The 22603-nt window shown below is 43.7% G+C and overlaps 1 protein-coding gene across 3 annotated transcripts in view; it reads right to left on the bottom strand.

Moving 5' to 3' along the window:
• Positions 1–2273: 2273 nt before the first annotated feature.
• Positions 2274–22603, bottom strand: part of mtss1 (MTSS I-BAR domain containing 1) — a 128092-nt gene continuing 107762 nt past the window's right edge. For 2 of the 3 annotated variants that reach the window (XM_023983855.1, XM_070444659.1), the window contains exons 8-14: positions 18982–19089; positions 18655–18752; positions 16695–16785; positions 11932–12060; positions 10937–11090; positions 6957–6983; positions 2274–6092 (exon numbers count right to left, since the gene is read on the bottom strand). In XM_023983855.1, coding sequence (XP_023839623.1) covers positions 5008–6092; positions 6957–6983; positions 10937–11090; positions 11932–12060; positions 16695–16785; positions 18655–18752; positions 18982–19089 — 1692 coding nt within the window. In that variant the 3' untranslated portion in view covers positions 2274–5007. The remainder of the gene's footprint in view (positions 6093–6956; positions 6984–10936; positions 11091–11931; positions 12061–16694; positions 16786–18654; positions 18753–18981; positions 19090–22603) is intronic. The other variant, XM_023983864.1, reaches the window with a different exon arrangement.

Raw genomic sequence — 22603 nt, 5'->3', positions numbered from 1 at the left:
GATGAGATCCTCAGACCCCTTGTGAGACCATATGCTGGTGCGGTTGGCCCTGGGTTCCTGCTAATGCAAGACAATGCTAGACCTCATGTGCTGGAGTGTGTCAGCAGTCTGCAAGAGGAAGGCATTGATGCTATGGACTGGCCCGCACGTTCCCCAGACCTGAATCCAATTGAGCACATCTGGGACATCATGTCTCGCTCCATCCACCAACGCCACGTTGCACCACAGACTGTCCAGGAGTTGGCGGATGCTTTAGTCCAGGTCTGGGAGGAGATCCCTCAGGAGACCATCCGCCACCTCATCAGGAGCATGCCCAGGCATTGTAGGGAGGTCATACAGGCATGTGGAGGCCACACACACTACTGAGCCTCATTTTGACTTGTTTTAAGGACATTACATCAAAGTTGGATCAGCCTGTAGTGTGGTTTCCACTTTAATTTTGAGTGTGACTCCAAATACAGACCTCCATGGGTTGATTAATTTGATTTCCATTGATCATTTTTGTGTGATTTTGTTGTCAGCACATTCAACTATGTAAAAGGAAAAAAGTATTTAATAAGAATATTTCATTCATTCAGATCTAGGATGTGTTATTTTAGTGTTCCCTATATTTTTTTGAGCAGTGTATATATTTTTTAATAAGGCTGTAACATAACATTTGGAAAAAGTGAAGGGATGTAAATATTTTCCGAAGGCACTGCACATGCATAATCTATGAGCAGATTTACTGTTTAATTAACCTCAATTAGCCACGAAATCCCTAGTTTGAAAGTGACTGTTTTCTTGAAGCTGTGCAGTGTCATTTTCCCTACATTTCCCCCCACGTGGTCCAGCCCCCTAACAATTTGAGTTCTAGACAATGAGCTCCAGCCCCTCACATTTGAGTGACAGCTAGCAAGAGGCCTACCAAGCATTATCCAATGTGGTTGCAGGGCGGCCCCAAAGGCTCAGTGGAGACAGCAATTTTAGGGGGCCCACTTTTGGCTTGTGAGTGCTACTTTCAGAAGTAATGTCTAAAAAGTATACAAAAGTACGGGAGAATCTCTTTAAGGTTAGTATTTGGGTTAGGGTAATCTGATGCTAGATCTGAAGTAGGATGGGTGCAATTTCTACCTTGAGACTCGATTTGTAATGAGTACATGCAACAAACACTCAGACTGGACAGTTTTATGTCAATCTCTTCATTCAAAGACTCAATCCTGGACACTTACTGACAGTTGGGGCTGCTTTGCGCAATGTATTGTCTCTACCTTCTTTCCCTTTGTGCTGTTGTCTGTGCCCAATAATTTTGTACCATGTTTTGCGCTGCTACCATGTTGTCATGTTGTGTTGCTACCATGCTGTGTTGTGCTGCTGCCATGTTGTGTTGCTACCATGCTGTGTTGTCATGCGTTGCTGCCTTGCTATGTTGTCGTCTTAGGTCTCTCTTTATGTAGTGTTGTGTTGTCTCTTGTCGTGATGTGTGTTTTGTCATCATTTTTTTCATCCTAGCCCGTCCCCGCATATAGGCCTTTTGCCTTTTGGTAGGCCATCATTGTAAATAAGAATTTGTTCTTAACCGACTTGCCTAGTTAAATAAAGGTTAAATAAATAAATTATGCCAATGGTGGTGTGTGATGCCTTCCAGTGGCCCAGAGTGAGAACACATGTCACATGGTCACGCAGCAGAGCAATAGCTGTGCAATCCCGCCCTATATGAGATCATCCCACTCTTATTACATGCCAGTTACTGTGCAGTGCTGTCTGCTTAGTCATGATGCATCTGCTATTATTTGGCACGTTCCTAAGTTTAGAAGTTGCTGACGCCTGACAGATCTTACAACACATGGATAGGTATTTGAAGTATCAGCTAACCACATGTTATAGCAATTTATCAGTCAATGACAGTCGATGACGTGGCACGCACCCATTATCTAGTGTGTGTGTCAGTGTGTGAGACAGAGGGACGAGTCATTACCATTTTTTTTTGTCTGTGTACAGTATGAAGGAAGTTAGAGGTAGTTTTTGCGAGCCAATGCTAATTAGCGTTAGCGCAATGACTGGACGTCTATGGGTATCTCTGTACACAGACATAAAAATGGTATCCACGAGTTCATCCGACTCTGGGGACGTAGATAAATGGCCTTATTGCAAAAATCCCAAAGTAGCCCTTCAAACATGTACAGATTAAGAAAGTCCTCACAAAGCTTTGTTACTAGACTAGATGTAAACAAACAGGTTACATCACAAAAATGCGTGTTCGACCTTTTGAGACAAAAAACAAGACAAGGAGCAACTTTTTGAACGCATTTATATTTTAAAACCCACATTCCTTTTCATTTAAGGCTTCAGCTTCACTACACAGGTGCATTTGTGACACATAGCAATTGAACGCTTTTACAATGAGAGAAACTATTTACAGAACTGGATCAACAGGAGGAGGGTTGGTCAGTTGGCGCTCTATGGGGCAGCTTTGGGGTCAAGATCGGCAGGAAAGGGTTAGAGTCTATTTGATATTTTCTAAATTTATTGTCAAAACTCAAAGTCTCAGCCTCTCACACACTGCCGGTGAGTGGCATTGGTAACAGACTAGAGAGCCTGAGTCCCAAATGGCACCCTATTCCCTATATACTGCACTACTTTTGACCAGAACCCATGGGCCAAGGTAAAGGTAAATAACTGGAACATGGCTTTTAGAACAGGGTTTGGCTCTTCAGTTATGCTGATTGGTGGGGTGGGAGTGGGACTGTAGCAGTGTTTGAGATTGCAAAGTGTAGGCTGGCTGGGCCTGAAAAGGATAATTCAAAATAACATGTTTACATTCATACAAAACTTCTTATCATTTCATCTCCTTAGTCTATACAACTGAATTTTGACTTTTTTCACTCAAACTGAAAAACGTTCAGTAAAACACAAATCTTATCGGATAACATACAATTAACCCAACAGAGAATGTCCCAGCTCAGCTGCCCCATAATTTGACTATCCACGACCCCTGCTCATTCCGCTAGGGCATTGCCGCTTCATAATTTGGGGTTAGGGAGATATGCGCACTGTAATTACCATTCGCCGCCTAGAACTTAAACTTAAAGCTGTGGATCAAATGCAGCCCGATACTGCTTTAAAGCTGCTTGAGTCAGGATTATACAACAACGCACCTCCTGTCACAAAGGCCTCTACTACAGAGGCCATTGTAGTTCCTCTGGGAAACGGGCGTTTCTCCCGGCAACATGAAGAGGCCAGAGGCAAGATGGGAGGGCGCACAATCGCTAAACCGGCCAATCGTGCCATTCCATGCACCCGGTGACAGGTGTAAGGCAGCGACTGGTGTCAGGTAATTGGGCCTCCTACACAAACCGGGAGGTTCAAAAAAAAAAAAAAAAGGAGGGATGGGGGAATGTGAGACAGAGGAAAGAATAACCCAGCCGGGTGCTAGTCTCCTTTAATGTTGGGGGAGAGGGATATGCACTTAGCGGAGGAGTCGGTATTGTATTATACCTCCCCCTCACTCAGGATTTTTGAGGGAAGAGTAGCTATGTGTAAAGGCCCAAACCCCCACACATTTAAAGTAGTTCAGTTAAGAAGAACACAATGGTAAACAAATTCTAAATGCAATGCCACATCACTTATTTGCCTTTAATCAAACGATTTCACAACCTCCTCCCCCACGCTGTGATTAACAGTTGGGTGGGGCTCACATTCTAGGAACAGCCCAAAACCACTAACCCACAGCAGGACAAACTGTTGTCACTCCACAAACAGCGAGTCTCCTCACATGACTTCTATGGTCTGTAAGTAGTTTCGACAGCTTGCTTGGTCAGCAACATTGGTTTTCATATCATTATAAAAATGTATATTTCCAAAATTAATTTGGCCAGTGAGTGCATCATGTGTCAGGAGAGGAGTCAGGGGAGTTCATCTAGAATGGGATTGGTATGTCACAATAGCACCATATGTTCCTCATAAAAGAGACTGATTACCCTAAAAGAATGCTATTATAATTGTTTTATTAACCAGAACTCCAACCTCAGGTAGACTTGATTAAGGGAAGATATCTATCAGAGATGCTACACTTACGGGGAACCAGGCCATCAGAAACTACACCACCTACATCACTAAATCAATGTGCTTTGCAATGTGAAGAATGTCTCAAGATACACTGAGTTTACAAAACAATAACACCTTCCTAATATTGAGTTGCAGTCCTCCTCAACCCACACAATGGTGGCTTTACCTTCCAGCCCAACGATCTTACGGTACACATTAAGTCCTGACCCCTGCTATCAAAAGCCCCACAAAGCCCTTTGCTGAACCCGTGACCCCTCTCTGCCCTGCAGTCAAAGCCTCTGATTGGCTTAAACAGCCAACCTCCATCACAAGGGGCCCATTGCCTCCGCCACACAGAAGGTGAAGTGTGTGTGTGTGTGTTGAGAGAGAAAAAAGTCGGCTGAATAAATAGAAAAGCCAGCTCAAAGCATTTCACTGTGGACCTAACAGTACATGAGTGATTGAGCTCACTTGATCATCTTGAACGAGATACAGACGAGAAGGCTATATAGGTCTAGTCCTGTGTCCTTGAATCCAGTTCCACTGCTTTTTTGATTTGTTCCCCTCTAATGAACTGATTTAGACCTGGGACACCACATGGGTGTAATTAATTATCAGGTACAACAGAAAACCAGCAGGTAGTGTAGGGAGTTTGAACACCCATGATCTATGACCTCAAATGCTTTTATATAGCCAACACGCATCCTCGTATGTATAAACATCTTAATTACAGAGCGATAAAGAGGGCATATTCACCTACGAGTCCATCTGAGGAAAATTATAATAATCATTTTAAAACACAGTGCTGCTGGACATTTGATTACACCAGACGAAATGTCCAAAAATGCAACAAATGTCCAAAAATGCAAGACGAAATGTCCAAAAATGCAACCCCCCCCCCCCCAAAAAAAGAAGCAAGAAAAGCTAAAAGAAAAGCAAGAACCGTAAAACAAAACGATGACAACCTACACTGGTAGGGACTCATTTGAAATGGCTGGGTGGGGGGATGAAGGGGGCAGAGCGGTCGTTGGTCAGGGTCCGACGCAGTTTCACTCCCCGGATCATCGTGACCATGTGACCTCCGGCCCCCGAGGGCTCCTCCGCATCCTGCTCCTGGGCAGCAGGGTGCTGCTGGGGGGGCAGGCAGTGCCCGCTCTCCACCAGCTGGTTGGCAGTGCCAGAAGTATTGTGCTGTTGTTGGAGATGAGACTGCTGCTGAATCGGTTGCTGCTGTTGTTGTATGAGCTGCTGTTGCTGAAGCTGCTTTTGATGTTGGAGCTTCTGTTGCTGCTGCTGCTGGAGCTGCTGTTGGTACAGTTGTTGTTGCTGCTGTAGCTGTTGTTGCTGGAAACGTTGCTGTAATTGAAACGTTTGCTGCTGTTGTTGTGTCTGGGCTGTTGGTTGCACCTGATGTGTCTGGGGCTGCTGTTGATACTGCTGCTGCTGGTTGTACTGCAGGTGCTGCTGCTGGTACTGCTTTTGCTGCTGCTGGTGCAGGGCGTACTGCTGCTGCTTGCTGAGCTGGTACAGCTGCTCCGAGCTACCCATGGGAACTGGCGCCTGGCCCGGGATCAGCGAGTAGTACGGTGATGTGGACGAAGAATGGTGCAAGGGCATGGCGCTCAGGCTCTGGGTCGACGTGTACAGGCTGTGCTTGGTGTGGTCCACCGTCCAGCTCATGCCCATCCCGCCCTCTGGTGGCCCCATGTTCTCATTGCTCCCGCTGTTCCCCCCTCCGCCGTAGTTGCCTCCCCCTCCTACGCCCAGGGCTTTGAGGGGCACTTGGGGGGTGCAGATGGGGATAGGCACGCCGCCGCTGATGGTGCCGCGGCGGTAGGCAGGCTTGGAGGAGGGCTTGCGGCGGATGGTGGCAGTGTGCGATTGGCACAAGCCTAGCAGCTCGGGCTCGGCCAGCAAGCTGACTGTGGAGGCGGGTCGCTTGCTCTGGAACATCTTGCGGTACTGCAGGCTGAGGTCGCTGTTGCGCGGGATGGTGGAGGACTTGTCAAAGTCAGGCGGGCCGTGGTGCTCCTCCTCGCCCCGGTGCAGGCAGATGTAGTCGTAGTCTGGTGGGTGGAGAATGAGGGAGAGAGGGATGAGGGACAGATGGATAAAGGAGGGGTGAGGAGGAGGAGGAACGAGAGTAAGCCTGTGGTTACTTAGAGTGGAGGAACACACAATGCATTTATTTCCTAACTGGAAAATAACATGGAAAGAAAGCTGGGGACTGGGGTGGAAAATCTGACCTGATGCATTCCGTTATAAACCAAGAACTTTGTTGCACAAAGCTCTTCTACACTAAAGTACGTGAGACTGCATTGAAGACTAGAAATATTCAGTGGAGTCAGACATGTAAAATGTGTTAGAGAACCACAGACACTCAATGAGTCCAGATTTGCTCCAAACATTATAACCGAATGATGTCTGTATCCCAAACTGCACACTATTCTCTATCTAGTGATCACCTTCTGACATAGGGCTCTGAATCACTGGCCAGTTTGTGACCGGAAGTTTTTAAAAAATGAAGAAAAAAAACAGTCATATCTGATGAGGAAGAAATTAGGGGGCGGAGGGGGTGTATATATGATAAAGGGTGAGTCACCACAGAGCGATGACCTGTTACCAGGCGATGATGGTAAAGACACTAACACAATTTCCGGGCAGTACCACATACGCAAACATGTGCATATGCCCAATCACTCACATAAGAACTCCGCTCATCCTCTTACGCAAAGGTTTTGTCTCTCCTTCACATGTCACACACACCAAATGTTCTACGCTAATGCTCTTCTTTCACTAGCAAAAGGCCATTTGATGTGATGAGAACTCACAGCACAGATGTCACACTAAATCACTGTGGATGATCTTGTCATTTTACTTGTAAGGAACAGAGAGGGACAAATCTAAACAGTAATGGACAAGAAACCTACCATAAAGAGGCAGCTCTTTCTTTACAGCTGAAAAACAATATAGAATTGCGTTGAACTTATATACAAAAAGAAAAACTTAGTGAGCTCATTTTATATTATCAAAAGTAACATGATATGTTGAATGGGGGGGGATGCGTCAAAGTGACAGTCTAGCACCATGATGCTTTGAGAGGGATCAAACTGGAGTAAAATAATATTCTCGGGTTGCAGGCATTGGCCCTGATAAGCTACGTATGGCTTTACATCTCGGCATGCAGGCCTTTGATACGACAAACATGATACTGCACGAGACAATATTATCACAGTACTTACGGTGCATTCGGAAAGTATTCAGACCCTATGACTTTTTACACATTTTGTTATGTTACAGCCTTATTTGAAAATGGATTAAATACATCTACACACAATAACGTAACAAAAAGTTAAGTCAAGGGGTCTGAATATGTTCCGAATGCAGTGTAGGTGCCGTTACAATATCAATTACTATTCTCACAATTCTATATCTATTGAGATCCAATACGGCACTGTTATGTTCCAAACATATTGCACACTGTCTGCTGCAGAGAGAGGAGAGAGAGCATGAGACAATTCGTTTTGATCAGTCATGAAAATAAAAGGGCTGAAAACACATTGGCTCATTATTTAAAAATAATACTGAGGCCAAGCTACAGGATGAAAAATACCAGAGTTTTGGCGCAGGTCTAGCCGACTAGCGCTAGCTAACGCTACCTAGCAAACAAATATAAAACATAATATAATATCATCCAAAAATAATATTGCGATATATAACTATCAATATTTTCTCCCATCACTAGGTAGCACTGCAGACAAACGCGCATAATACTACCAGAGGCTACTTGCACAGGCTGATGCTGTAATAATGCTGTTGAAACAGGCACATGGATTAGACAAAAGTGAAGACGCGATTCTGTTTTGGTTGTGAAATGACAGGCGGATGCATGCGACAGACTGCAAAACAATCACAGACACATGTGCAGACAGACACACAGATAAGGCAGGTAGGCAAACAGACCGAAGAGTACAAATAGAGACAATACTTCAATCATGACACGTACAGACAGACAGACAAACAATACGACAAGAATGCATTATAAGATCCCAGACAGAAACCGACTGAAAAACAGAGCTGGCTGAGCCAGAGAGACAGACAGACATACAGTACCAGTCAAAGTTTGGACACACCTAATCATTCAAGGGTTTTTATTTGTATTATTTTCTACATTGTAGAATAAAGACATCAAAACTATGAGATTACACATATGGAATCATGTAGTAACCCAAAAAGTGTTAAACAAATCCAAATCCAAATCTATTTGAGGAATTCCCTCAACGAGCTTCATGAGGAATGCTTTTTCAGCAGTCTTGAAGTTCCCACATATGCTGAGCACTTGTTGACTGCTTTTCCATCACTCTGCGGTCCAACTCATCCCAAACCATCTCAATTGGGTTGCGATCAGGTGATTGTGGAGGCCAGGTCATCTGATGCAGCACTCTATCCTTCTAGGTAAAATAGCCCTTACACAGCCTGGAGGTGTGTTTTGGGTAACTGTCCTGTAGAAAAACAAATGATAGTGGGACTAAGCACAAACCAGGTAGGATGGCGTATCGCTGCAGAATTCTGTGGTGGCCATGCTGGTTAAGTGTGCCTTGAATTCTAAATAAATCACAGACAGTAGCTGTGTTCGAATACCCATACTAACATACTGTATACTACATACGTAATGAGTATATACACTACATACTGTTAGTTCATTTTAGTATACTGTAAACGAACGGTGTCCTTTCAGTTGAGCATACTAGCGCTACGCCTGTCTACCGGAAGTTGATTATGTTGCTATGCAACCTCTTGCTAGCTTGTTAGCACAACAAATTACTAGCTAAACATTTTTGTGTTTGTAAGTTCAATCTGAAGTGCCAGAGTGTGCTCTGGGCGTTCTTAAATTGAGCGTTGTCAGATTGTCCATTTGTAAATTCTGAACGTTTCCCCTCTCGGAGCGTTCAGAGTGCACACTGGCCGAGGTGTAGGGTTGATCCGCGCGTTCTGACCATCACAACGGTGGTTCTGACCATCACAACGGAAATGCAGTCAAGCACACAAGCTAACTGGCTAGCTACTTCCAGACACAAATGAGAAAACACCTCACTGACCATTGTACTCGCCATAGCAGAGCTGATTAGGCTGTTTTCATGACACCGGCCAAATTAAAAACAGGTGTTGAGCGTTTGTAAATTCCTCAGTTATTCTGCGCTCTGGCACACTCAGACGAGAGTGCTCTGAAATCGGAGTATATAGCCAGAGCGAATTTATGTCCATTGAGAACAACTATACCACTTAGCTATGAATGACGTGAATAATCAAGTCAATAAACGTTGGGTAGTTAGATAGAGTGTAGTTAATATACTGCCAAGTTCAATGTATTAGTAGCCAACTAACGAGGTAGCTAGCTAACATACCGGTAGTACCTATGTTGTAATGATATTCTATGCGGTTCATAAGGATAGCGTAGCCAACACATTGTCAGCCAACATAACGTGTAGCGTAAATCATTTGAAAAGTCATTACTTTATTACAATGCTCAACATGTTAACATTTGTCATATTTAGTTAAAGCAATTACTTTGTATCCGCTCTTGGACTTCGGCTGCATATTTTCTGAAAATCTGAAAATGTTGTGAAGCCACTGCCATTTCCCGAAGAATTGCATTATGGGCCCTAAAAGTACAGAAATAGAATCCACTGCGTGTATACTTCGTATTTTGGTAAATGTAGTACGACATCCGGGAACTTTTGGCGTATTAACTTTATCTTGTTAGTATGGGTATTCGAACACAGCCAGTGTCACCAGCAAAGCACCCCCACAACATCACACCACCTCCTCCATGCTTCACGGTGGGAATCACACATGCGGAGATCTGTTCACCTACTCTGGGTCTCACAAAGACAGAGCAGTTAGAACCAAAAATCTAAATTGGTTAATCAGACCAAAGGACAGATTTCCACTAGTCTAATGTCCATTGCTCGTGTTTCTTGGCACAAGCAAGTCTCTTCTTCATATTGGTGTCCTTTAGTAGTGGTTTCTTTGCAGTAATTCGCCCATGAAGACTTGATTCACGCAGTCCCCTCTGAACAGTTGATGTTGAGATGTTACTTGAACACTGTGAAGCATTTATTTGGACTCCAATTTCTGAGGTGCAGTTAACTCTAAACCTCTGCAGCAGAGGTAACTCTGGGTCTTCCTTTCCTGTGGCGGTCCTCATGAGAGCCAGTTTCATCATAGCTCTTGATAGTTTTTGTGACTGCACATGGAGAAACGTTCAAAGTTTTTGAAATGTTCCGTATTGACTGACCTTCATGTCTTAAAGTAATGATGGACTGTCGTTTCTCTTTGCTTACTTGAGCTTTTCTTGCCAAATAGGGCTATCTTCTGTATATCACCCCTACCTTGTCACAACACAACTGATTGGCTCAAATGCATTAAGGAAAGAAATTCCACAAATAAGGTACACCTGTTAATTGAAATGCATTCCAGGTGAGAGTGTGCAAAGCTGTCATCAAGACAAAGGGTGGCAACATTGAAGAATAAAATATATTTAGATTTGTTTAACACCTTTTTGGTTACTACATGATTCCATATGTGTTATTTAATAGTTTTTATGTCTTAAATATTATTCTACAATGAAGAACATAGTAAAAATAAAGAAAAACTTGAATGAGTAGGTGTGTACAAACTTGACTGGTACTGTACATATAGGCAGACAAGCAGACAGAGGGACATGCAGACAGAGAACCTACTATCCCCGTGTGACCACAGGGGGATAGTAGGTTCTTGTCAAAAGTAGCGCACTAGGTAGACCATAGGGTGCCATTTGGGACGTATCCCAGGAGTGGTGTGTGGCAGGGGTTTTGGTGGTGATGGTGAGGGGTTTTGGTGGTGATGGTGAGCAGTGGTCACTACTAACCGTGGGAGGGGATGGTGTCCTCGGAGCAGGAGGGCGTGGTGGTCTGCGTGCTGTAGCCGCTGGAGCAGTGGAGGGAGTCGTGGCTGGTGCGGGGGGCCTCCGAGTTGAGCCCTCCGCCGAGGGCCAGGGCCAGCTGCTCCCGGGCACTCTGGGGCTATGAGAGGGAGAAAGGATAGAGGAAGGAAGATCATTGTTAAAAAAAGAAAAAAAAAGGGAATGTACAATGGAAGAAAATCCCTCCTCAACTTCTTGGCCTCTGCTGCCACCGTCAGCTGAACACTAAGAATTACACCCTAGTAAATAGTGGTATATGCAATCATGCATGGGGCTGGGCTGCCCAACCCTCTTCCTGGAGATCTACCATTCTGTGGGTTTTCAGTCAAACCCTAATTTAACACACCTGATTCTACTAATTAGCTGCTCAACAAGACTGAATCAGATATGCTAAATTAGGGTTGGACTGAAAACCTACAGGACATTAGATCTCCAGGAAGAGGGTTGGGCAGCCCTGACTTAAGCTCTCACCTGTGTTTTTTTGAAAAACAAAATGAACAACGGTAATAACTGTTACTGACTACACTTACATGCTTGTTAGACGACAATTAGTTACAGCTATTATTTACCCTGGAATAATGCCTAGGTAATGCAAGGTGTTGCCATCACTTCCTTGTGGAAATATGTCTTAAGTTATCCTACAATCAATTAAGTATAAATGGATTCCCAAAAGTCTGGTTGGTTTGTCAATGATACACAAATGGAGGAACGCACTGCACCGGTCCTGATTTGCTTTAATCATTGACCACATATCAAAGTACAAACTGATAAGCATTCTATGGAGGTGCGAGTCTGTATGTGTGTCTCAGCTTGTGTGTGTGCAAGTCTCTGTGTGGGTGTGTGTGTGCAAGTCTCTGTGTGGGTGTGTGTGCGCGTGCGCATGTTTCAGCTTGTGTGTGTGCGTGCGTGCGAGTCTCTGTGTGTGTGTGTGTGTTTGCTACCTTTCCGGATGTGGACATGGCGCGGGCCCTCTCTCCGTGCTGTGTGTAGGAGTTGTGAGGAGGAGGCGGCATGGCCGTGCCGTTCTCTGTGCCCGACCCGGTATGTCCCGACCACGACCCGCTCACCTCCTGAAATGAACACCAACAACATCAGATTGTGCCACTGCGACCTCAATGTACCAATTAGATACAGATAGACATTTTATACACAGATATGATATATTCTATACTCTATAAACAGATAGATACACCATTAAATACAGACATTCTATTATTACAGATGGATAACTAGATAACGTCATACATTCTATCACATTCCATTATAATATATACAGTGCATTCGGAAAGTATTCAGACCCCTAGACCTTTTTCACATTTTGTTACCTTTCAGCCTTATTATGAAATTGTTTTCCCCCCATCAATCTACACACAAAACCCTTTAATGATAAAGCGAAAACAGTTTTTTAGAAATGAACTTCAATATCACATTGACATAAGTATTCAGACCCTTTACTCAGTACTTTGTTGCAGCACCTTCGGCAGCGATTACAGCCTCAAGTCTTAATGGGTATGAAGCTACAAGCTTTGCACACCTGTATTTGCAGAGTTTCTCCCATTCTTCTCTGCAGATCCTCTCAAGCTCTGTCAGGTGGGATGGGGAGCATCACTGTACATCTACTTTCAGCTCAATCCAGAGATGTTCGATCTGGTTCAAGTCCGGGCTCTGGCTGGGCCACACAAGGACATTGAGAGACTTGTCCCGAAGCCACTCCTGCGTTGTCTTGGCTGTGTGCTTAGGGTCGTTGTTCTGTTGGAAGGTGAACCTTCGCCCCAGTCTGAGGTCCTGACCGCTCTGGAACAAGTTTTCATCAAGGATCTCTGTACTTTGCTCAGTTCATCTTTCCCTCGAGTCCCCCAGTCCCTGCCACTGAAAAACATCCCCACAGCATGATGCTGCCACCACCATGCTTCACCGTAGAGATGGTGACAGGTTTCCTCCAGACGTGACACTTGGCATTCAGGCCAAAGAGTTAAATCTTGGTTTCATCAGACCAGAGAATCTTGTTTAGTCCTTTAGGTGCCTTTTGGCAAACTCCAAGCGGGCTGTCATGTGCCTTTTACTAAGGAGTGGCTTCCACCTGGCTACTACCATAAAGGACTGATTGGTGGAGTGCTGCAGAGATGGTTGTCCTTCTGGAAGGTTCTTCCATCACATTTACCTAAGGTGCCTTATGTAAAGGTGAGAGGAATTCTGGAGCTCTGTCAGAGCGACCATTGGGTTCTTGGTCACCTCCCTGACCAAGGCCCTTCTCCCCCGATTGCTCAGTTTTGCCGGGCAGCCAGCTCTAAGAAGTCTTGGTGGTTCCAAACTTCTTCCATTTAAGAATGATGGAGGTCACTGTGTTCTTGGGGACCTTCAATGCTGCAGACATGTTTCAGTACCCTTCCCCAGATCTGTGCATCGGCAATCTTGTCTCGGAGCTCTACGGACAATTCCTTTGACCTCATGGCTTGGTTTTTGCTCGGACATGCACTGTCAACTGTGGGACCTTATATAGACAGGTATGTGCCTTTCCAAATCATGTCCAATCAAGTTGTAGAAACATCAAGGATGACCAATGAAAACAGGATGCACCTAAGCTAAATTTTGAGTCTCATAGCAAAGGTTCTGAACACTTAAATAAGGTATCAGTTTTTTAGTATTTTACAAAGTTGCAAAAGATTCAAAAAATCTGTTTTCGCTTCGTCATTATGGGGTATTTTGTGTAGATTGATGAAGATTTTTATTCATTTTAGAATAAGGCTGTAACATAAAATGTGGAAAAAGGGAATGGGTCTGAAAACTTTCCGAATGCACTGTATGCCTATACCTCATGCAAAAACAAAACAAGCAGTGGCCTGTTTGATGTGACAGAGAAACAAAAGTCCACATGACAATATGTATCAGAGGTTAATGTATCAGGGTAAGGCTGGGCTGGGCAGGGCAGAGGAAACAAACACTGAAGAACGGGATGTTGACACAAGGATGGGCACTGTGAAGGTCAGCGAGCCGATCACTGATAAGGACTGGAGGGAGTTAGAGGCACAGTAACAGAACTACATGTTAGAACCCTATATTACAAAAAAAAGCTATATATAATTACTATAATTAGCACCGCTCTATTATACGGGTTAAAGTGTTATTGAGAGCAATGGGTTTTAGGAGTTTTTGGGCCATCAGAGGGGGCTAGTTGGGTTATATATAACTTCAAGTTGCAAATTTTACATTTCCAGTGGGAAGCAGGTCAAGTTATGGGCTGAAAGTAAATTAGCGAAAGCTGTTTTTCTCCCTCACACACACATATACATAACCACACACTTACAGACACTGGATGCATTCATTTTACACAAAAAAGACGTCTCACACACACCCCACCATTACAGGGACATAGGGTACTTAACACTAGAAAGGCAGAGAGCGTCATAATGACTCAAAACTAATAAACAAGTTAATTACTGCCATTTTCCTTAATAAATCTATATAACACACTGTCATTGTTAGAATCTCAATATCACAAACAGAACTGGTGTTACAACCTCTCCTCAACTTCTCCAGACAGTTGAAGGTGCCACGCCCAGTTGATAATCACCCAGATTATTGCCTCAAAACTGAATCTAAACTATACCGAAACTAATTTCACACATATAACAGATTAAATAAAAGAAGCATAGTATGATGGGGGAGAATGGGTGAGTTGATGAGCGAGGGGAAGCGAATAATGCATGGCTATTCTATTGTATTAATCGATTATAATTATAATCTCAAAACAGTACCCTATATCAGCCCAAGTTTTGGTTAGCCGCTGACGTTGACACCAAGTAAATGCTGAACAGCTTTCCATATTTGGGAATGTATTCATATCGGGCATGATGCTTGTTGAACCTTACGTCGGCAAGGAGAGAAATTTCACCATTGGGAAAATAAACCTTTTCTACTCTATAGGTCGGCGTGGATGTTTAACCTCAGATGGAACAGCTGTACTCGGTGAAAGGAGGAACTCCCTGCTGGCCTGTTGCAGGGGTCTACAACATGTTTAACTTGACTGCTAGCAACACACACGTGTTGTTCAAGCAGTGCATGAACAACACCATGAGCAGGAGCGACTTCATCATGAGTCTGGCACACATGCTATGTACGTTAGAGATATATGACGTCCAAGGCTGCAGAAATTCCCGCCGAGGAGAAACTGCCAGGTGGGCAGATGCCCTTGGAACAGAACCCCCAATACCTGTTTCAGCTGCAAGCAACTTGTTTGTGGGAAGTGTTGCAAGTGAAATTGACAAAAATTTGTGTCAACTGTTTGGACAAGAGATAACAGCTAAATGAGATTCAACTGATGCCATTGCGTTAAGACGGACAACATACTGTAAGCACGAGCAAGACCACTAATAATGTATCCAATAACTGACTATAATTGACTGCTGTCTCGACACATTAATTAGAATGCCATTATTGCTTTTGTGCTGATTTTCACTATTCACAAGCACACTTGTCGCTTATACTGATGTTAACCCTACTAATATTTTCTTAATTTGACCGCAAGTCTTGGTGGTTTGGGTATTTTTATTTGTTTTGTTGTTATAAAAAGAAGCGGTTACTGTGTTCCAACGTACATGCTTTTTGTTTCATTACACTCCACGAACAACATTTATTTTACACTTGAAAATCTGTGTCTTTAGTGGTTTTTCATTTGTACATATAGCCTACAGTAACATAAACTAATGAAAATGTTATCCCCAAAAATGGGTATTCTAATGTTACATAAGACCTGAAAAATTATAATTGTTCCAATAGCATATATTACATCAACTTATTAGACTGTTAGAACATTGACGTCCAAAAGACGTGTCATTGGCACGAAGGGGTCCAACGAGGTCAGGTCTTTCTAGTGTTAAAACATACACATACATGCACCAAACAAAAAAACACAAACACACAAGACTACACACAGTTATGTGGGGGCCATACTTGGGGGGTTTACGCCATGGGGGGTATTACAGGGGGCCATTAAGGCTTGAGTTTTCCCACGGTGGTGTCCGCGGCTGGCGTGGCTGGCAGAACGGTCATGGGTGCAGTGGGCACACAGAGTGGATGGAGGTGGTGGGCAAGCTGCCCTCGCTGAGAGAGTGTGCGGTGCCCTCCCAGCCCTCAAAAGCAGGCCAACGGACTGGGTGAGCGCCACTACCCACGGAAAGGGAACGGGAAGGGATATAGAGAATGATGTGTTTGAAGAAACGGGAGTTGTAGAGAGTACTGTCTAACATGAGTAACTCAGGTAGAGGAAGGGGGCCAGGCAGAGCAAGGTCTTTCTTTTAAACTGTTCACTGGGGTTTTCAAATAAGTTTAAAGTTTATATACAACAGTAGTCAAGTTAGGAAAGGGCAATAGACTGAACCTATGATGCAGTGGACTGAACAAATTGTAATATTTTATTTTTTAAACACAAAACATACAAACGACAACATCACAGAAACATCAACTACATCACACCTGCCCAGACGCACATGCTCATATCTTCCAGCGCCCGCATCACTCTGCCATAATTTTCCAAATTACTTCCAATTGAGCCCCCTGGGAAAAAGTGCAGCAATGGGACGATGATCGATGCGTTTGGAAAAATTCAGCTGCCAAAATAATATTGGGTCTGTCACGCTTCTGCATTGAGATGACATGGAGCACTTCAGAATGGAGCTGTGAAAGTGTAGACAGCTGTGTGGGTTACCTGTGCTGATTCCATGGAGGGCGGGCGAATGCCATCCAAAGAGGAGGTGATGGAGTCCAGAGAGGGGACGTGCCTCACAGAGTTGTAGTTACTGAGAGAGAGCGAGAGAGAGCAAGAGTGAGCGAGCGGGGAAAAAGTGTGTGTGTGTGGGAGAGAGCACAAATGAATGAAAAAGAGCAGGAAACAAAAGAGAGAAAAAAGAAAAAGAAAAAAGGGAGAAACAACCAGGCATGAAAAACCTGCACCATTTCTTCTGAAACTGAGCCAAACGACAGTGAGTGAGTGAGGTAAACTTCTGATCATTTGAATCTGTTTTGGTGCACTATGTCCTGCCCTATTCACGCTCAGACATAACATAGCCTAGAACACAAAATCCACAAAGAAGTCACTTAGCCAACTCAACTGGGGGTGTGCCCCAAGCCACTACAACTATCTTGAACGAGTACTATAGTAAGGCTACATCCCAAATGGCACCCTATTCCCTATATCAGGGCTCTCCAACCCTGTTGCTGGAGAGCTACCGTGCTGTAGGTTTAGGTTCCATCCCTTATCTAGCACACCCGATTCTAATAATTAGCTGGTTGATTAGCTGAATCAGGTTAGTTACATTTGAGGTTGGATCGAAATCTGACAGGACAGTAGCTTTCCATGAACAGGTTTGGAGAGACCTGCCCTATATAGTGTACTACTTTTGCCCACTGGTCAAAAGTAGTGCACTATGTAGGTAATAGGGTGCCACTTGGGACACTAAATGTGTGAATGCACTCATGGATGTTGGTGTCCATGCTAATCGTTAAAATAGAAAGCCTGTCCTCTTTCATGGTTTGAATGCATAAATGCTCTGCTATATTAACACACCACAGGTTTTGACCGCAGTAGTAGGTGCTTAAGTGGAAATTGAGCTTGGTCCAGAGAACACACTGTACTGGAAATTATCGTTCTAAATGACTATACCATACGGCTTGCTCGCTACTGTTGCTCTGTGGCAAATGTTTAAACCGTTGTTTGATGTACATTATAGAAGTCATGTCACTTTCGGCCAAGAAAATAATGTAATGAATGTAATAAGCTACATCAATTACAATAGAATACATAACAACACATTCAAATACACTGATAGACAGTTTTGTGCTTTAGAGGGGGGTTCGGCTATGGTGCACTTGGGGATTTGATCTGCCTTGGCTCATTTAATTTGAGCGCACCTTGTGAAGACTTGAGGTCTAGGCCTAGTCATTTTCCCAACGGTCTGCTAATCCTTCTAGCATGTGTGTATGATGGAGGACGTCATCCCTCTACCCCAATCACCACCTGGGGGGAGTGTGTTTTTGCTGTGGCCTGGACGACCAGTAGACTCAACACACACACACCAAACACACATAGGCAATGGGATACTGACGCTTATTCCCTTCACACACATTCCTCTCACACATACAGTGAGATGCAGCCAGGAACATGTGTGTATGTGTGCGTGCGTGTCTTTGCGAGATTGCATGTGTTCTGACAGGACACCACGCATGTTTTCCTTCAGTTCCCTTGGCTCAACTTCACTTGTCAACACTGAACTTTACTCAGTCGTCTGCTCTCTTCATCACCCCTCCCTCCATCCCTCTCCAAGGCTGCATCCCAAATGGCAACCCATTGAACCCTGTTACGGGAGCACACTTCCTTAGCTGGCTCCAATCTGTGCAAAAGCACAGACACACTGAACTTCACTTAGCTGCTGCTGCTGCTGCTACTATCCATTTGATACAGTTTTGCTTCCTGCACACTTCACCCTTCTCCCTCTTTGGTGAGCTCTCTAAAATGTCAAGATGGCCCCCATGCAGTGTCAAAGGCAGCACATTTGGTGTGAAGCAGTGTGCGTGTGTATGTGTGTGCCAATATGTCTACCTGAGTACTTTGTGTAGAGTGTGTGTGTGTGTGCGCATGTTTATGCATGCATGTGTGTGGGTTTAGCTACCCGCTGATGCTGCTCTTGCGGGACAGTGTGTTGCTGGGGGAGGCAGGGGGCGTCTGGTAACTGTAGCTGTAGTCTGATCCCTTCAGATCCAGGATCACCTGTTCAGAAGTAGGGAGAAAAATAGTTTCAATGTGGGAGAATGAGAATATGGAAAAGTGGGAGTTTCTAACACCGTGTGCGAGTATGTGATTAAGTACATTTGTGAAGGTATATTGATGCCAGTGTGTGTGTGGCACGAACAAGTGTGTGTCTGTCCATGTCTTTTTTTGTGAAAATATAGATGTCTGTGTCAAGTGTTTGGCTGTGTGTAAGAATCATCCATCGAACCTGTTCGCTGGACGGGGGTAGTTTGCTGGGCTCTGCCGTCAGGGTGCTCAGGTCTTCCAGGATGGTCTGCAGGTGGGTCACCTCTCCGAGCATGCTAATCTCATGATCCTGCACACAAACAACCACAGAACCCAGATCAGATCACAGACACACAACCAATCACCAAACCAGTCACCCCTATCCACAGATCCCAAATCAGTTCACAGACACACGACCAGCAGGTAGAAATCACCCCTAACCATATAATCCAAGTCAGTTTACCCAATTTCCTCAAACCTTAGGGGATGGTAATATAATTCATGACCAAAAGTATGTGGACAGCTGCTCGTTGATCATCTCATTCCAAAATCATGTGCAATTACAGTTGAAGTCGGAAGTTTACATACACCTTAGCCAAATACATTTAAACTCAGTCGTTCACAATTCCTGACATTTAATCCTGGTAAGAATTCCCTGTCTTAGGTCAGTTAGGATCACCACTTTATTTTAAGAATGTGAAATGTCAGAAATAATAACAGAGAATGATTTATTTCTTTCATCACATTCTCAGAGGGTCAGAAGTTTACATACACTCAATTAGTATTTGGTAGCATTGCCTTTAAATTGTTTAACTTGGGTCAAACCTAGCCTTCCACAAGCTTCCCACAATAAGTTTGGTGAATTTTGGCCCATTCCTCCTGACAGAGCTGGTGTAGGTCTCCATTGCTCGCACACGCTTTTTCAGTTCTGCCCACAAATGTTCTATAGGATTGAGGTCAGGGCTTTGTGATGGCCACTCCAATACATTGACTTTGTTGTCCTTGAGCCATTTTTCCAAAACTTTGGAAGTATGCTTTGGGTCATTGTCCATTTGGAAGATACATTTGCAACCAAGCATTAACTTCCTGACTGATGTCTTGAGAAGTTGCTTCAATATATCCACATTATTTTCCTGCCTCAAGATGCCATCTATTTTGTGAAGTGCACCAGTCCCTCCTGCAGCAAAGCACCACCACAACATGATGCTTCCAACCGTACTTCACGGTTGGGATGGTGTTCTTCAGCTTGCAAACCTCCCCCTTTTTCCTCCAAACAAACAGATGGTCATTATGGCCAAACAGTTATATTTTTGTTTCATCAAACCAGAAGACATTTCTCCAAAAAGTACGATCTTTGTCCCCATGTGCAGTTGCAAACCATAGTCTGGATTTTTTATGACAGTTTTGGAGCAGTGGCTTCGTCCTTGTTGAGCGGCCTTTCAGGTTATGTCGATATAGGACTCATTTTACTGTGGATAGATACTTTTGTACCTGTTTCCTCCAACATCTTCACAATGTCCTTTGCTGTTGTTCTGGGATTGATTTGCACATTTTGCACCAAAGTACGTTCATTTCTAGGAGACAGAACACGTCTCCTTCCTTAGCGGTATGACGGCTGCGTGGTCGTTTGGTGTTTATACTTGCGTACTATTGTTTGTACAGATGAACATTGTACCTTCAGGCATTTGGAAATTGCTCCCAAGGATGAACCAGACTTGTGGCAGTCCACAACATTTTTTCTGAAGTGTTTTTGAGGCTGATTTCTTTTGATTTTCCCATGATGTCAAGCAAAGAGGCACTGAATTTGCAGGTAGGCCTTGAAATACATCCACAGGTACACTTCCAATTGACTCAAATGATGTCATACCCCTGCTGGCTTGCTTCTGAAGCTAAGCAGGGTTGGTCCTGGTCAGTCCCTGGATGGGAGACCAGATGCTGCTGGAAGTGGTGTTGGAGGGCCAGTAGGAGGCACTCTTTCCTCTGGTCTAAAAAATATCCCAAAGCCCCAGGGCAGTGATTGGGGACACTGCCCTGTGTAGGGTGCCGTCTTTCAGATGGGACATTAAACGGGTGTCCTGACTCTCTGAGGTCATTAAAGATCCCATGGCACTTATCGTAAGAGTAGGGGTGTTAACTTCTTATGGCTGCAGGGGCAGTATTGAGAAGCTTGGATGAAAGGTGCACAGAGGTGCCCAGAGTAAACGGCCTGCTCCTCAGTCATAGTTGCTAATATATGCATATTATTATTAGTATTGGATAGATAACACTCTGAAGTTTCTAAAACTGTTTGAATTATGTCTGTGAGTATAACAGAACTCATATGGCAGGCAAAAACCTGAGAAAAAATGGCTGGTGGATTTTCAACCAAGCTCCCATTGAAATCCCAGCGAGATGGATGAGTTTTCACTTCCTACGGCTTCCACTAGATGTCAACAGTCTGTAGAACTTTGTCTGATGACTCTACTGTGAAGGGGGGCCGGATGAGAGGAGAATTAGTCACCACTGCCATGAGGTGACCATTCTTTGACCATGCGCGTTCACATGAGAGGGAGCTCCGTTCCATCGCTCATCTGAAGTCAATGTAATTTTCCGGTTGGAATGTTATTCTAGATTTATGTTAACAACATTCTAAAGATTGATTCAATACATCGTTTGACATGTTTCTACGGACTGTTACGGAACTTTTGGACATTGTCACGTTTTAGTGAACGCGCTTTGTGACTTTGGAATTGTTTATCAAACGCGCTAACCAAAGTAGCTAATTGGACATAAATAACGGACATTATCGAACAAATCAAGCATTTTTTGTGGACCTGGTATTCCTGGGAGTGCATTCTAATGAAGATCATCAAACGGAATATTTATCATGTAATTTCTGGTTTCTGTTGACTCCAACATGGCGGCAAATTTGACTATAGTTCTGTTTGCTTTTTCCGTAAAGTTTTTTTGAAATCTGACACAGCGGTTGCATTAAGGAGAGGTATATCTATAATTCCATGTGTATAACTTGTATTATCATCAACATTTATGATGAGTATTTCTGTTGAATAGATGTGGCTATGCACTATCACTGGATGTTTATGAAACTAGTGAACGTAACACGCCAATGTAAACTCAGATTTTTTTTATATAAAAATGAACTTTATCAAACAAAACATACATGTATTGTGTAACATGAATTCCTATGAGTGTCATCTGATGAAGATCATCAAAGGTTAGTGATTAATTTTATCTCTATTTGTGCTTTTTGTGACTGTTATCTTTGGCTGGAAAAATGTCTGTGCTTATTCTGTGGCTTGGTGGTTACCTAACATAATCGTTTGTAGTGCTTTCGCTGAAAAGCATATTTGAAATTGGACACTTTGGTGGGATTAACAACAAGATTACCTTTAAAATTATATAAAACACATGTATGTCTGAGGAATTTTAATTATGAGATTTGTTGTTTTGAATTTGGCGCCCTGCACTTTCACTGGCTGTTGTCATATCATCCCATTACCGGGATTGCAGCCATAAGAAATTAACCCCGGTGTCCTGGCTAAAATCTCCAATCGGCCCTCAAACCATCGCGGTCACCTAATAATCCCCAGTTTACAATTGGCTCATTCATCCCCAGGTCGTTGCTGTAAATGAGAACGTGTTCTCAGTCAACTTACCTGGTAAAATAACAGATATTTTATATATATATATATAAAAAATTTGCCTATCAGAAGCTTCTAAAGCCATGACATCGTTTTCTGGAATTTTCCAAGCTGTTTAAAGGCACAGTCAACTTAGTGTATGTAAACTTCTGACCCACTGGAATTGTGATACAGTGAATTATA

The sequence above is a fragment of the Salvelinus sp. IW2-2015 genome, linkage group LG1, assembly GCF_002910315.2.
Source record: "Salvelinus sp. IW2-2015 linkage group LG1, ASM291031v2, whole genome shotgun sequence".
In the NCBI taxonomy this organism is placed as follows: domain Eukaryota; kingdom Metazoa; phylum Chordata; class Actinopteri; order Salmoniformes; family Salmonidae; genus Salvelinus; species Salvelinus sp. IW2-2015.
Note: the sequence above shows the minus strand (reverse complement) of the source record. Positions and strands in the feature narration are given on the sequence as shown.